The following is a 14,160-nucleotide window of genomic DNA, read 5'->3' as shown; positions in this document are numbered from 1 at the left end:
AATTGCAAGTCCGTTCATGGGATTTCAAGCAGAACCAGATAATAAAATGGATTTGAAAAGCTTCTGTAGCAACTGCGAGTCCATTCACGGGATTTCAACCAAAACCAGATAATAAAATGGATTTGAAAAGCTTCACTACCTCAACTCGCATTGCAAATAAATAGACCAGATAATAAATATATTACTATTCAAGCAGTCACTCGGCTCATTCAAGCAGCAGCAGTCCTTGAAAAATAAATCCATATAGTCTTCTTTCCTGCTCACAGAGCTCAATTCCGAAAGGCTGGTAGGCTGACCTGACGGAGCTGATGTCATCATGCACGTGATGACATCAGTTCAAAAAGCGAAAAAAAAAGTAAAAAAAAAAAAAGGTGGGATAAAGTCGGAAATGAAGGGGTGCCACTCGGGAATTGTGGCACCCCATTATTTGGACCCCAAAACTTGGTAAAAACGGAGTAATTCGGTATGGTTGAGAGGTATGTTTCGGACCCACAGTACCATATCTTCTTTAATAAGTTTTGCCAATACCTACCATCAACTAGCTCAGAAACAATGGTCAACTAGTCTTTTCCATTTTTCTAGACATGTCAAAGGCATTCAACACAGTACCATACCAACCACTACTAAATGAACTAGCATTCTTAAAACTCAGCCAACCAGCCATATCTTGGTTTCACAGCTATTTATCAGACTGCCAACAAGCAGTCGTGGCTCAATGAGCTCTCTCCCCTGCAACCAGTCACAGTTGGCATCCCACAAGGGTGAATCCTAGGTCCGTTGCTTTTTACCATATTTACTAACAAACTCTGTACTGCCAACCACCATGCCACCATCATGCAATATGCTGATGACTCCTCCCTCATTTGCTTGGCTCCTTCCTATCCTGAACTTGTAGAAAAAATCCTTTCTAGACATTGAAAGATCTCTCTCAGACTATCTACTAATACTTAATCCAAACAAAACAAAATGAATGCTCTTCTCTAATATCAAGTCAAATGATCACCTTCCCCCCTTTATGATCTGCTCTTCTAATAAAACTAAAATTGAACCAGTTGAACACACCAGTCTTCTTGAGGTTACTATCTATAACTGCCTAAAATTTGATAAACACACAGCACAGACTATCAAAAAGGTTCACATCAAAGTTGGCACACATTACAGAGCCAATTCCTACCTTATCAACCCCAGCAGACATGCCATAGGCAGGACACACTTACTTTCCTCCCTTTTATATGCTTCTTCCATTTAGCAAACCTCAGAAAAATGTGACTTAAAACAAATTAGAAACCTGTTACAATAAAACAGCCAGATGTGCCACAAACCATCCTTAGAGGTTACACCACTGCTCTGCTCTACATGAACTAAACTGGATTGAACTGCCCAACCTACTATCCCTGAACCAATCAGCTATTGCCCTCTCCATCTTTCAACAACCTGGTAACTGCCCTGCACTCAAAGACTTAGTTCAGCCTTACACTAACTATAGAACACTAAGATCCTCCTACAAACTTCTACTAAAAGTCACCAAGGCCAGCAATAGTTTTGGGAATTCTCTGTTTTCTAACCAGATATCCAAAACATGGAATTCCATCCCTGAACATATACAAAACTCTTCCAGTACCTCCAAATGTAAGGTGCTTCTCCGGGACCACCCCGACAACAATTGTCTCTGTTCCTGTAGTACTCCTGGGTGAATACACCCCCCCACATAGTACTTGTTACCTACTGTGAGACCACTTAACCCTACCACTACGGGACATTTTCTTTCCCATTCCTTACCACCTCTTCTACTCCCTACCACCATACTCCTCTGCATTCCTTTAATACTCCCTTCCTCCACTCTTCTCAATTTTCATCCTTCTCATAACATTAGGATTATGTCAAAAACACTGACGTTACTCTATTAGAAGCAATCGTTTTCTATTGTATACAGTTTCTGCTTGGTATTGCTTAATCTTCAGAAGTTTCCCAAATGACCTGTGTTGCATTTATCCTTCTTATCATGTCTTAAGCTTTACATAATAGTTGATATTTAGTTTAGCAGCCAACTATGTAGTGTTACTTCATGATCTGTTAGTAGACAACTCTGTATCTGTTAAAATTCTGTAAAATGTTTTTGTACTGGAACGTTTCTGCCAGGGCCTCTGCTGAAAAACGGCTTCTGGCCCAGATGGACACTCCCTGTAAACAAAAGTAAAATAAATAAATAAAATAGATGCCATTTGCAGAGCTGCCACTTGGTCTAACACTCACCTTCATTACTCGCTACAAGTTAGACATTCTTTCTGAAACAGAGCCGTCTTTGGCTCTACTGTATTGCGGAATATCCTGCCTTGAGGCCACCCTGGGTTTTTTTCTAGCCCCATTGGTTGAGGAATGGATGAAAAGGACATCATCAGATATAAAAGTTATGTACACACTTGTTTCCATCCTTCCTGAACCTCCTGCCCTCCGACCACATTCCTACTGTAACGTTTTTATTTCCTGGTGCCCTAGGTTAACCTGATGAGTGTTATATTGCCGACTCTGGAAGAGCTCCAGTCCTTTCCTCCTCCTTTTCCTTCCTTCATGCAGTCCAACTGGGATGTTATTGTCAGCTTTACTGTTTTATCGTACATTTTAGGTGCTAAGGACAGTAGTGCAGGCTGAAGGAGGGCAAACTCAATCTCAGGTAGTTCTAGCCAGTCTGCTGGATTTTGAGTAGGTGAAGGAGCTCAAGCTATTGCGCCAAGTCTTTAGAAGAAGCCAAAGTTAGATCCATGGCCTATTGAATAGGGAAGGATGAAAAGAGACAGCACAGATGTATAGTTATGGTGAGTACATAACTTTTAATAACTTCTGTATATATTCAAGGTTCAATAGAAATCCAATTAAATTAATACAAGATGAATTGTATATAGCAGGAAGTTGCCAACATAAATGCATTGCCAGTGTAAATTATTTAGTAAATATAGAATTTCTTTCTACAATTATAGTTATTGTGATGAAGCCACTAGGCTTATTTGGAAATCAACCATCTTAACAGCACATCCACAGAATGTAGCAAAGAGTACTATGTTGGTAATACCCTGGCAAATTAAGGACATTTATCTTTCAATAAGCAATTCTTTTAGCAGCAGTGCAGCATATGAACACTGAAAAATTAAGGACAAGGCAGCAAAAGAAATTTGCTAAAATAGCTCTAAACCTTACAAGCTCTTTAAATCAAACCTACATTTTAAAAAGCACTTTTTTAAAACACTTCATGCATTTTAACCTACAATTCTTATAGTACATTTTATGGGCAATGAAAGGACGTGAGAGTGCTGTAAAATCTCTTCCTTTTAGATTATCTTTGCAGCTTCTGTAAGACCTCTTGCAAATAATTGTGCTAATATAATAAGCATTCAATCCTTCTTATGGAACATGGAATTCAGATGACAGAAGTACTGAGCGGATCCAGTATCTGTCTGCCTGGGATGACATGATCGACAGACCACGATGCTTTGCCAGAGATGGTCTGCACCTATCGCCCTTGGGATTCCGGATACTGGCTAAGGCTCTTGCCAACCCTACAGTGCCTATTTACTGTCTAAGGCTCTTGCCACCCCTACAGTGTCTTTTTTAGGCAAGGTTCAAATGACAATTTCACCACCATAACCGCTAAAAGCAAGCAAAATCTGAGGATAATGCTACTCAATGCTAGAAGTCTAAACCTCAAAATGCACTCACTCGAGGCACTCCTTAAAATGGAGAACATCGACATCTTTGCAGTGACAGAGACCTGGTTCAAGGCTCCAGAGAGCACCCCTGCATTACCAGGCTATAATTCATACCACAACTTTCCGCCACCTAACCTGGACCGAAACACTAAAGGTGGAGATGTGTCCATATTCATTAAGGATATCTACACCTCCAGGCTAGTTGCTTAGCATAATGCATCCGAGATTATCCAAGTGCAACTAACTCTGGGCAAGACCGCAATCCAAATTGTAGCCTGCTACAGATTCCCACTCCTCATTTCTTGATACAATGGAAAATATTAGGGTACAACCTAACACACTAATAATGGGCGATTTCAACTACCCCACCATTAACTGGGAAAACGACTCATGTACCAACTCTTTTCCTCAATGTTTTTTGGAATTCATAAATTCCAATGCCTTGGATCAACTTATCCACCAGGGGCAGCAATATCCTTGACCTGGTCATTACCAACACGGGCAACCGGTGTTCCACACCAGAGGTCAATTCTTTGTTAGTCAGATCTGACCACGAGCTAATCACCCTAGACATCCACATCCCACCCCCACCCTCCATTAGGGAAATGACCATAAAATATTTCTCCAAAGCCAACTTCATGCTTCTTAAGACTGAAGTGGAAAACTTCACGACACCCATGCATATGGACAATAGAGGTACGACTGTTGACTTCTCCACAAATGCACTTTATAAGCACTTACATGAGTGCATGGATCGTGCAATCCCTAACAGAACCAAGATGCTATCCTCCAAAAAAAGGAAGCCAATCTGGTGGTTCCCTGCCATAAACAAACTGTACAACAGAATAAAGAAACTGTTGCAAAAAAAGAGCAAAATCCCATGATTGGAGGAACTCCGTGGTCAGCCTCAGTAAGAAGCTGAGATCCCTCATAAAATCCTCCAAAGCTAGTTATGAAAACAAAATTGCCACTGATTCTAAAGACAACTACAAAGCATTCTATAGCTATGTCAAGAATCTCAATGGCAACACTCAGATCTGCTCTGAGTTTTACAGCACAATGGCACTAAATATACAGAACCAACTGATATTGCCAACATCCTGGCAGATAGGTTCAGTGCTAACTTTACCCCCCTCTCACCCCCCTAAAGGGCCCATCTCTATACCAGAAGAATTTAAAGTTCCTGTAATCATGGCTGCACGGGTAAAAAACATACTCTCCAAAGCCAGGAACACAGCATCCATGGGACCTGACATCCCAGGCTCCATTCTGCATGAAGTGGCACCCCACCTAAATACCATGTTCAATCATAGCCTCACCTCAGGCTTTGTGCCCACTGAATGGTGCACAGCGATGGTTATCCCACTCCACAAAGGGGGAGCCACCACAGACCCTGTGAACTACCACCCCATTAGCCTGACAAGCCTGGTCTGCAAGGCTATGTAACGTATTATCATGGAACTTATAAACAATGACATTGGCAATCTCCAAGCTCTGGACCCCATCCAGTTCTTGTTTGTAAAAGGCAGATCATGTCTCCTAAATATGATAGACTTCTTTGAAGTGGCCACCAAAGCCATGGATGAGGGTAAGGTGGTTCACACAGCCTATGTAGATCTCGCCAAGGCTTTTTACATCATCCCCCACTCTGGAATTATAGATGAACTCACTAAACTAGGTATAAATCCCTATGTCACAAGATGGGTTGCCAACTGGCTCACTGGCAGAACCCACACTGTGAAAGTAGCAGATTCCAAATCCGACTTCAGACCAGTGAAAAGTGGAGTACCACAGGATTCAGTCCTGGGTCCTCTCCTGTTTGGTATGTACTTCTCTGAAGTACAGGCTAGCACAGAAGGTCTTTGGCTAATGAAGTTTGCAGATGACTGCAAACCTGGAGCCATAATCGAAACTCCTAACAATGTGGACATCCTACAAAAGGACCTCGCTGAGACAGATGTCTGGTGTCAAAGCCATGGCCTCAAGCTCAGTGCCAAAAAGTGCATTGTCATCCCTTTTGGTAAAAACTCTTTACCCATGGACTACTACATAAGCGGTAGTCTATTTAACACTGAAAGTATGATAAGAGACCTTCGAACACAGGTGGACCGTAGTCTCTCCTTTGATAATCACATTGCCACAGTAGTCAAGAAATCCGTCTACGTGGCACACCTCATCACAAAAGGTTTCTCATCCAGGAAAAAAAGAGGTCATTATTCCCCTGTACTCGTCACTCATCAGACCTATTATAGGATACAGTGCCTCTTTTGGTATGTACCTCACAAGACATCTGTAACCACGGGAAAGGCCGCAGAAATACCTCACAAAGAGGATTACTGACCTCAAACAGATGCCCTATGCAGACCTTCTCAAAAAACTCCAGCTTTACTCCATCGCATATTGCCTATGCAGAGGCGATCTCTGCCTAACATACAAAAGCAATGCCAAACCCAGAGCTGTTGGGCATACTCCACTTAAAGAAATCCCAATCCCTCCGAGAGCTACACGCTCTAGGGACGTAAACCTCATCATCACAATAAACAGAACATGCTGGAGGGATAGATTCCTGTCCCAGAGACTTCCCATACTCTGGAACAAGCTACTTATCTATATCAAACAAAGCTCCTCATTGGCACTCTTCAAGAAAAATCTTGATGACTGGATGGGAGATAGAAAATTCACCCCAGAAAATTCACCCCATGGATCACTTCTGTGGCTCTGCCCGACAGGGGCACAGGAAAATAATTTTCTTGTGTGGCGAAAGCCAGCGTACCTTTTTGGCTATGCTTACGTAGGCCCTAGGGCCAGTAGCCTAGTACCTACATATGAGAGTCATTAGTAAACTGCTGATACCATCAAGTCATTCTTAGTAGAGGACACACAATACAGGTAGAAATTAGTAAGGCTCAACAACAGTTTGCAAGCAACAATGTCTATAAGGCACCATTAGAGAAACACCATTAATTTAGTAAAATAAAAATAACAAATGACAGTCGAATGAATGAAACAGATCACTTACCCTGCAACTCCTTTGCACCATACTGGAGAGAGATGAGGGAGGAATTTATTTTTTTATTTATTATTTTTTATTTTACATTTGTTGACCGGGCTAGTCCAGCTGGATAATTTCCATTTTCAGTGGAGGCCCGGGGAGAAAAGCTCCTCAGATTAAAGCAAGGTTATAGAAATTAAACATTTACAATAAATGCCTGTGACACAGACAGTGAGCACTAATGCATACATATTAGTCTAGATCAAGTAATAAAAAACATATAGTGCTATATTTTTTTTTTTTTTTTTTTAACAGTCATTCATTAAGTTATTAGTGATCATTGAGAAAGGTTGCAGTTTTGAAATGAGGAAATATGATAGTAGAATGAAGATAGTAGATTAGTCTGGATTGGTACAAGAGCAGAGCCAGAAGTTGTTCAGATGAAAAAGAAGTTGTTTTTTAAAAAGATGAAAGGAGCCTAGAGAGGTAATGTGTGAGGGGAGGTTATTCCATAATTTGCCTACTGAGTTGGAGAAAAGGCAGTTACCTGCAGAATTTATAATTCTAGTTGTTTTGACTTGTAGCTTTTCGGCGGAATGCAGTTGTTTCAAGTTATTATAGGGGGTCAAGAGGTTACTAAGAGCAGGTGTCTTTGCTGGTTGATATAGAATGTTATGTGTTATTAAGAGTTGTTGATAGATAAGTTTGTTAGGAAGTTCCAACCAGTGTAAGTGTTTTAAGTTTAGACAATGGTGAGTTCTATACTGGGATGCTGTGGCAAAACGAGCTATATTATGGTAGGATGTAGTCAGTTTCCTAAGATTGCTTTTAGAGAGATTAGTGTAAATAGAGGAGGCATATAGTAGGGTTGAGATAAGATGTGATTGTGCTAAGGTGGTTCGTGCTTCTGGTGTAAGGAAGGGTTTAATTCTATACAGTGAACCAATCTTTTTATTAACTGCTTTTATAGTGTTATTGATATGAAAATCATAGCTAAGATTATTATCAATAGTAACACCAAGCAGTTTGGTAGAAGAGTCGGGGGAGATGAGGGAATTATCACTTGCAGTAATAGTGAAGTTTAGTTGAGAAGATTTGTGGGTAGGTGAGAATAGTAATAGTTTTGTTTTCTTGGGGTTGAGAAGAAGACATCTTTTTGAGAACCACTGTTCAACGGTAGAAAAGGTAGATTGTGTCAGTGACTGGAGTTCAGTTTGAGTGGAAGCTGTGCAAATGATGGTAGAGTCATCTGCATATTGTATACAGGTAGTGTTTTGGATAGATGATTGGAGATCATTAATAAAGATAGAGAATAAGAGTGGGCCTAGTATAGATCCTTGAGGTACTCCTAAAGAGACAGGTAGTAGAGCAGATAGAGAGTTTTTCCATAGCACTGCTTGTTGTCGATTTTCAAGATAGGATGAAAACCAGGTTAAGGAAGAGAAATCCAGGGCAAGGGATTTTAATATGTGTAAAAGAAGTGTATGGTTGACCATATCGAAGGCTTTAGACAGGTCTAGGAAAAGAGAAGAGGTTAGTTTATTGTTGTTACGGTTACAGTTGATGGTGTTGGTAAAAGAAAGTAGTGCAGTGGTAGTACTATGTGCAGGTCTGAATCCATGTTGAGTATTAGCTAGTAGGTTGTTATGAAGGAGATGGTTAAGTAGTAGTTTATGTATACATTTTTCCATGATTTTAGCTAGTGGAGATAATAGTGCTATAGGGCGAAAGTTTGAAAGGTCAGTGGATTTGCCTCCTTTGTGTAAGGGTATGATGTGTGATATTTTCCAGATTGCTGGGAAAGTACTTTCTTTTATGGATCTGTTTATTAGGATAGAAACAGGGTAGGCAATAGCTTTAGCTGCTACTTGAAGGAATTCATCAGGAAGCTTATCTGCTGAGGGGGTAGTGGGTTTAAGTTTTTGTAAAAGAGATTGTATGTAGGAGGTGGGTATGGGTTGAAGTTGAAGGGGAAGAAGGGAGTTGTTGATGTTATTTAAAAGCAGTTGAGAAGCATCGGGAGATAAGTGATTAGCTAGACTTTGTATGGAAGTAGTAAAGAAGGTATTGAAGTTGTTGGCTATTAAAGAGGGATTATCAGGGTCTAAATTCTGTGGGTTGGGTGTTACTACTTTGCCTGGGGTAAGAAGATTATTGATAGTGGACCAGAACTTTTTTGGTTCTTTTTTGGTGGATTGCTGGAGTTCAAAGTAATAATTCTTTTTATCTGAAAGGATGGCTTTTTTGGTCTTGTTTCTGAGCTCTATGAAGGTTTGATGATCTGTTGGGTTTCTAGAGGAACGCCATTTTTTCCAAAATTTATTTCTGAGTATAATTTTTTGTTTAGTATTAGAGGTTAGCCAGGGTGCTGTTTTGGTCTTTGTTCTAATGGTACGACTTGGGGCATGTTGGTTTAAGATTGCAAGGAATGCTGAGTTGAAATGTTCAACAGCATTGTTAAGTGAGAGGTGTTTTAGAGGGGTCCAGTTGTATTGTGAAAGTTCTGTTTGAAACTGTTCAGGATTAAATTTCTTTTTTGAATATAGTGTTCTATGAGAGGTAGGTAAGCTTAGGTTAGTTTTAGCTCTAATGACATAGGTGAGGGAGTGATCACTAAGGTCATCAGGAAGGATGCCAGTTTGGTAGGTTTGAAGGGGGGAGTTTGTAAGAATCCAGTCTAAGGTGGTTTCTTTTTTGCTCTTTTATTTATTCTAGTGGGACTATCAATTAGTTGTTTGAAACCATAAAGGTTTATATGGGAGGTAGGGTTAGCATTGTTACAGGATTTCCAATCAATGTTAAAGTCCCCAAGGAATAGTGTTTCCTGAGGGAAGTTAGTAGAGAGTTGTTCAAGAAGCTGTTCTAAAGTAGGGATGTTATTTCCAGGGGGGAGGTATGCACAGATAATGTTTATTGCTTTAGTAGTGTTAATTTGAATTTTAGAGCAGATTATTTCAGCATTATTGTTTTGGGTAAGGGTAAGGTCAAGTAGAGTAAGCTTCAGGTTGGTTTTATATAGAATAGCTACTCCACCTCCCTTCCTGGAGGTGCGATCAAGTCTAACAATGTTATATCCAGGTGGGGTAATTTCAATGTCTTTAATTGAAGGTTTTAGCCAAGTTTCTGATAAGCATAGAATATCAAAATTGTGTACTTCTAATAGGGCATGGAGTTGACTAAGTTTGTTACTGATGCTACGTATATTGAGATGGGCCAAGGATAATAAGTTAGATGATGTAGTGGATGAAAGAGAGAGGGGTTTGATATGATCTTTGTGTGTTTTGGTAGTAGTAGTTTGTGGGCCTGGGTTGGGGTGTATGTCACCATCTAGTAGTAGATGGAGTAGAGTAAAATAGTTTCTTAGTTTATGTTTTAGGAAGGTATCGATTATTTTCTTTGTTTTAGTTTTTAGTAGTTTGTTGTGTAATAGCCTGTGATATTTGGCAAATAGGTAGATGGATTGTGGGGAGGTATGAAAGAAGGATAAAGGAGGAGATGTTGCAGGTGTACTGGTATGTTTTGTGGGAAGTGAGAGAGAAATAGTTATGGTGTGTTCATAGGAGGTTAGGAAATAGGTAGTAGTGAGAAGGAATAGTAGTAAGAAGGAGATAGGTAATTTTAGTTGTGATTGGAGGATAGTTGTAGTCATGATGAAATAGTTGTAAGTTTGAATGTAGTTAACTGGTGTGTTATAGGTGAAAGTACTGTGTGAGTGTAGGCCAGAGGTAGGGGTTGTGATATTTTCGATGTGTTAGTGAGAGAGGGGTGGGGATGGTTATAGTAGGTAAGTAGGAGTGGCTAAGTGAAGGGTGGTACTCAATTTGTGAGGCTGTAAGTATGATTGGGCAGAAGAGGTAAGAGGTGTGTCTAGAGGCAAGGTAAATGTAGGACCCCTGGGGGTGGGTGGGAATTGGGGGTAGGGAGGGGAGCGGAGTGAGCCCGCAGGGCGAACGGAGCGGGCAGAGACAAGAGAGGGGACAGCCAAGGAAGACAATCAGTAGTAAGGGAGAAAGAAGCAGGTAAATTAATTAAGTTTAGTAGTGTGAGAAAGCTGCAGAAGGTCAGCAGGCTAGTGTATCCTAGGTATAGTCAGGAACACAGAGAAGGGTACTACAAGGTGCTTAGACTTGTAAGACAGCTGTGGTGTAGTGAGGAATATATACTGGGATAGGTGAAGGGAAGTGCTGAACAGGTGCTAGGAAGAGAAGAATAAAAAAGTATTAAAGTAGGGCTAGGGGGTCTGATAGGGAGATAAAAAGCAGGGTCAGTGATAATGAACAGTACAGTAAGATGCCTCCTAGTGACCAGTGAGTTAATTACAACTGAGTTTGGAGACAGCCCAGTTACAAGGAGACAGACTGTAGGAGAGAGGGGGTAGGGTACAAACATGCAAGAAGAGAGAATAGGTAGTCAAACTGTGAAGGCCTACTGAGCAGGAAAAAAGTGAAGTTGGAGGGGGTTGTAGGCTGCTGGCTAACCTGAGAGGGAAACTTGCCTAAGGTAGCAGAGTTCTCAAAAACAAAGATATCGCTACAAGGGTCAGGTTTGAAGGTTAGCACATACTTTCACTGTCCTAATCAAGCTGGCTTCTCAAGGAGCTGGTGGGGATTTCCAGAGTCCTGACAGTTTCCAGTGACTTCAAAGAGAGGGGTTTTCTGTTAGTTCAGGTGCTGACTGGCCAAGTTCACCAGGTTTCACTGTCCTAATCAAGCTGGCTTCTCAAGGAGCTGGTGGGGATTTCCAGAGTCCTGACAGTTTCCAGTGACTTCAAAGAGAGGGGTTTTCTGGTAGTTCAGGTGCTGACTGGCCAAGTTCACCAGGTTTCACTGTCCTAATCAAGCTGGCTTCTCAAGGAGCTGGTGGGGATTTCCAGAGTCCTGACAGTTTCCAGTGACTTCAAAGAGAGGGGTTTTCTGGTAGTTCAGGTGCTGACTGGCCAAGTTCACCAGGTTTCACTGTCCTAATCAAGCTGGCTTCTCAAGGAGCTGGTGGGGATTTCCAGAGTCCTGACAGTTTCCAGTGACTTCAAAGAGAGGGTTTTTCTGGTAGTTCAGGTGCTGACTGGCCAAGTTCACCTGGTTTCACTGTCCTAATCAAGCTGGCTTCTCAAGGAGCTGGTGGGGATTTCCAGAGTCCTGACAGTTTCCAGTGACTTCAAAGAGAGGGGTTTTCTGGTAGTTCAGGTGCTGACTGGCCAAGTTCACCAGGTTTCACTGTCCTAATCAAGCTGGCTTCTCAAGGAGCTGGTGGGGATTTCCAGAGTCCTGACAGTTTCCAGTGACTTCAAAGAGAGGGGTTTTCTGGTAGTTCAGGTGCTGACTGGCCAAGTTCACCAGGTGTAGGACGAGGACCCAAACAGTGTGCGCAGCAGCCAGGTAGGTAGCAGGGGAAAAAAAGAAGGAAGGAATGTTGAGAGATGGGGGGTGAGTAAGGTGTAAAGCACACTAGAGAAAGTGTGTCAAAAAGTAGAAAGAAAATGTATGGGATTTACTCCTGAATCGACCAATAGAACCTCAGTGTGATTATCCTAGGCTTTCCCCAAAAAATACCAAAACAATGACAAACCATAGAGGACTCACAATGGCAAGTGTGCTGTCATCCAGCAACAATGTGCACTGATAACATTACCCATCTTAACAGTGTGTTTTCCTGAAAAGCAAGTGGAAATAAAATGACTTTATAATCCACAAGTTAACCACATTAGTAGTGGAAAAAGCAAAGGAAAGATAAATGCATTTCTTTTACATAATGTTTATGCTGACATATAAGTCACGCTCTATTCTGTTTTTATACAGATGCACTGCTTGTATTACATAGATTTGCTGGTGGAAGAAATGAAGGTTGCAGCACTCGTCCATTTAACACTACCTGTTCTGCAGCTGGCTGAAGTCATTTCCCAGGTTGTGGTTGACAGTAAAAGCCTTTCTGACCTCTACCATCTCAGGTCAGTATTTCATTTGTGTCAGATGTGTTCAAAGTTGCTAAGAATAAGCTCTAAACAGTGCCAGAATGAACATTTACAGCTAGTAGGCATCATTACTACAAACAACTTTTAGAATTTATCATTTTAAATGTTACAGCAGATTAAAAATGTCTCATAAGGTTCATGTTCATTATGTAATATGGCACAAGCCTTCAATACTCTGTGTTGTTCATGTTCAGGAAAAAAATATTGTATAGAGGCCATCAGGTTATCATTTAGGCCATCAGAATAAATGCGCAGTGATAGCCAGTTTGGATAAAACTTGTACTAAGATTTTTTTTCTGCCCTGTTTGTCAGTAGCTCCTAGTTGCAAATATAGTCTTGTAGTGAAGGGACACTGGATGTTCTCATGAGGGATCTTAAAACAACTTTTAGGGAGACACTGTTCACACACACAGCAAGCTAGTTATGCCAGACTGACTGAAATAATGCATCATGATATTCTGTCCGCATGCCAGACTAATTGAAATGATGCATCATGATATTCTGTCCACATGCCAGAGTGATGGAAATGATGCATCATGGTATTCTGTCCGCATGCCAGACTGATTGAAATGATGCATCATGGTATTCTGTCCGCATGCCAGAGTGACTGAAGTGATGCATCATGATATTCTGCCTGCATACATGACTTGAAATGATGCATCATGGTATTCTGTCCGCATGCCAGAGTGACTGAAGTGATGCATCATGATATTCTGCCTGCATACATGACTGACTGAAATGATGCTTCATGGTATTCTGTCCGCATGCCAGACTGATTGAAATGATGCATCATGGTATTCTGTCTGCATGCCAGACTGACAGCAATGCTCTATAGTGTTGACAACGCTGTGTTTGAAAAAATTGAGAGATGGTGTCCATCGTAATTTTTATTGGTAGAGGAATGTAAAATGTGATTGGGATTTCTGCAGCTGTTGCACAGCAATCACCAGATACCTCTTTCTTTTACAGGCTGGGTGTCACTCAAGATACAAGGAAGTGAGGCTTCAAACTGTTAAATTTACTGACCTTGTAAATGGTAGAGTAGCTTGTAGCTAACTTTACTCCTTTTGCTACTAATAGTGTAAGATTGCTTCTTTGCTATACACAGAGTACATTATTCATAACAGAATTTTTCTATTGCATTGCACACTTTGTTTTATGGCATTTACATATTCATTTGTTATTTCTATCTGTGTGACTTTTGCCTTTATATATTTCTAAATAATGTACATCCATTTCACTTATCAACATACTCATAAGTTTAAGAATCTTCCAGAAGACTTCCAGACTCAGGATGTGTTCTGTCTGAACAACATCACATTTTCAGTGGTAATGAATTCTGTGCTATTTTTTGCAGAACGTTGCCTAGAAGATGTACAGAATTATACAGGGAATAGGCTTATTTTCTACCTTTTACATATACAAAAGTTCATTTTTAAGAAGTAAAAATCAGAGAAAAGTTTTAAGAAAAGTTTAAGAAAAGAAAAAGGTTTAAGAGT

At 40.7% G+C, this 14,160-nt stretch overlaps 1 protein-coding gene across 1 annotated transcript in view; it reads left to right on the top strand.

Annotated features, from left to right (window-relative positions):
* CFAP46 (cilia and flagella associated protein 46) overlaps positions 1–14,160 on the top strand; it is a 3,596,153-nt gene that overhangs the window by 1,924,253 nt on the left and 1,657,740 nt on the right. The window contains exon 35 of the mRNA XM_044056880.1: positions 12,489–12,637. Within this exon, the coding sequence (XP_043912815.1) occupies positions 12,489–12,637 (149 nt within the window). The remainder of the gene's footprint in view (positions 1–12,488; positions 12,638–14,160) is intronic.

Source organism: Protopterus annectens, chromosome 14.part0, assembly GCF_019279795.1.
Source record: "Protopterus annectens isolate FY-2018-M chromosome 14.part0, PAN1.0, whole genome shotgun sequence".
NCBI lineage: Eukaryota > Metazoa > Chordata > Ceratodontiformes > Protopteridae > Protopterus > Protopterus annectens.
This window is presented reverse-complemented; position numbering and strand designations above follow the sequence as displayed.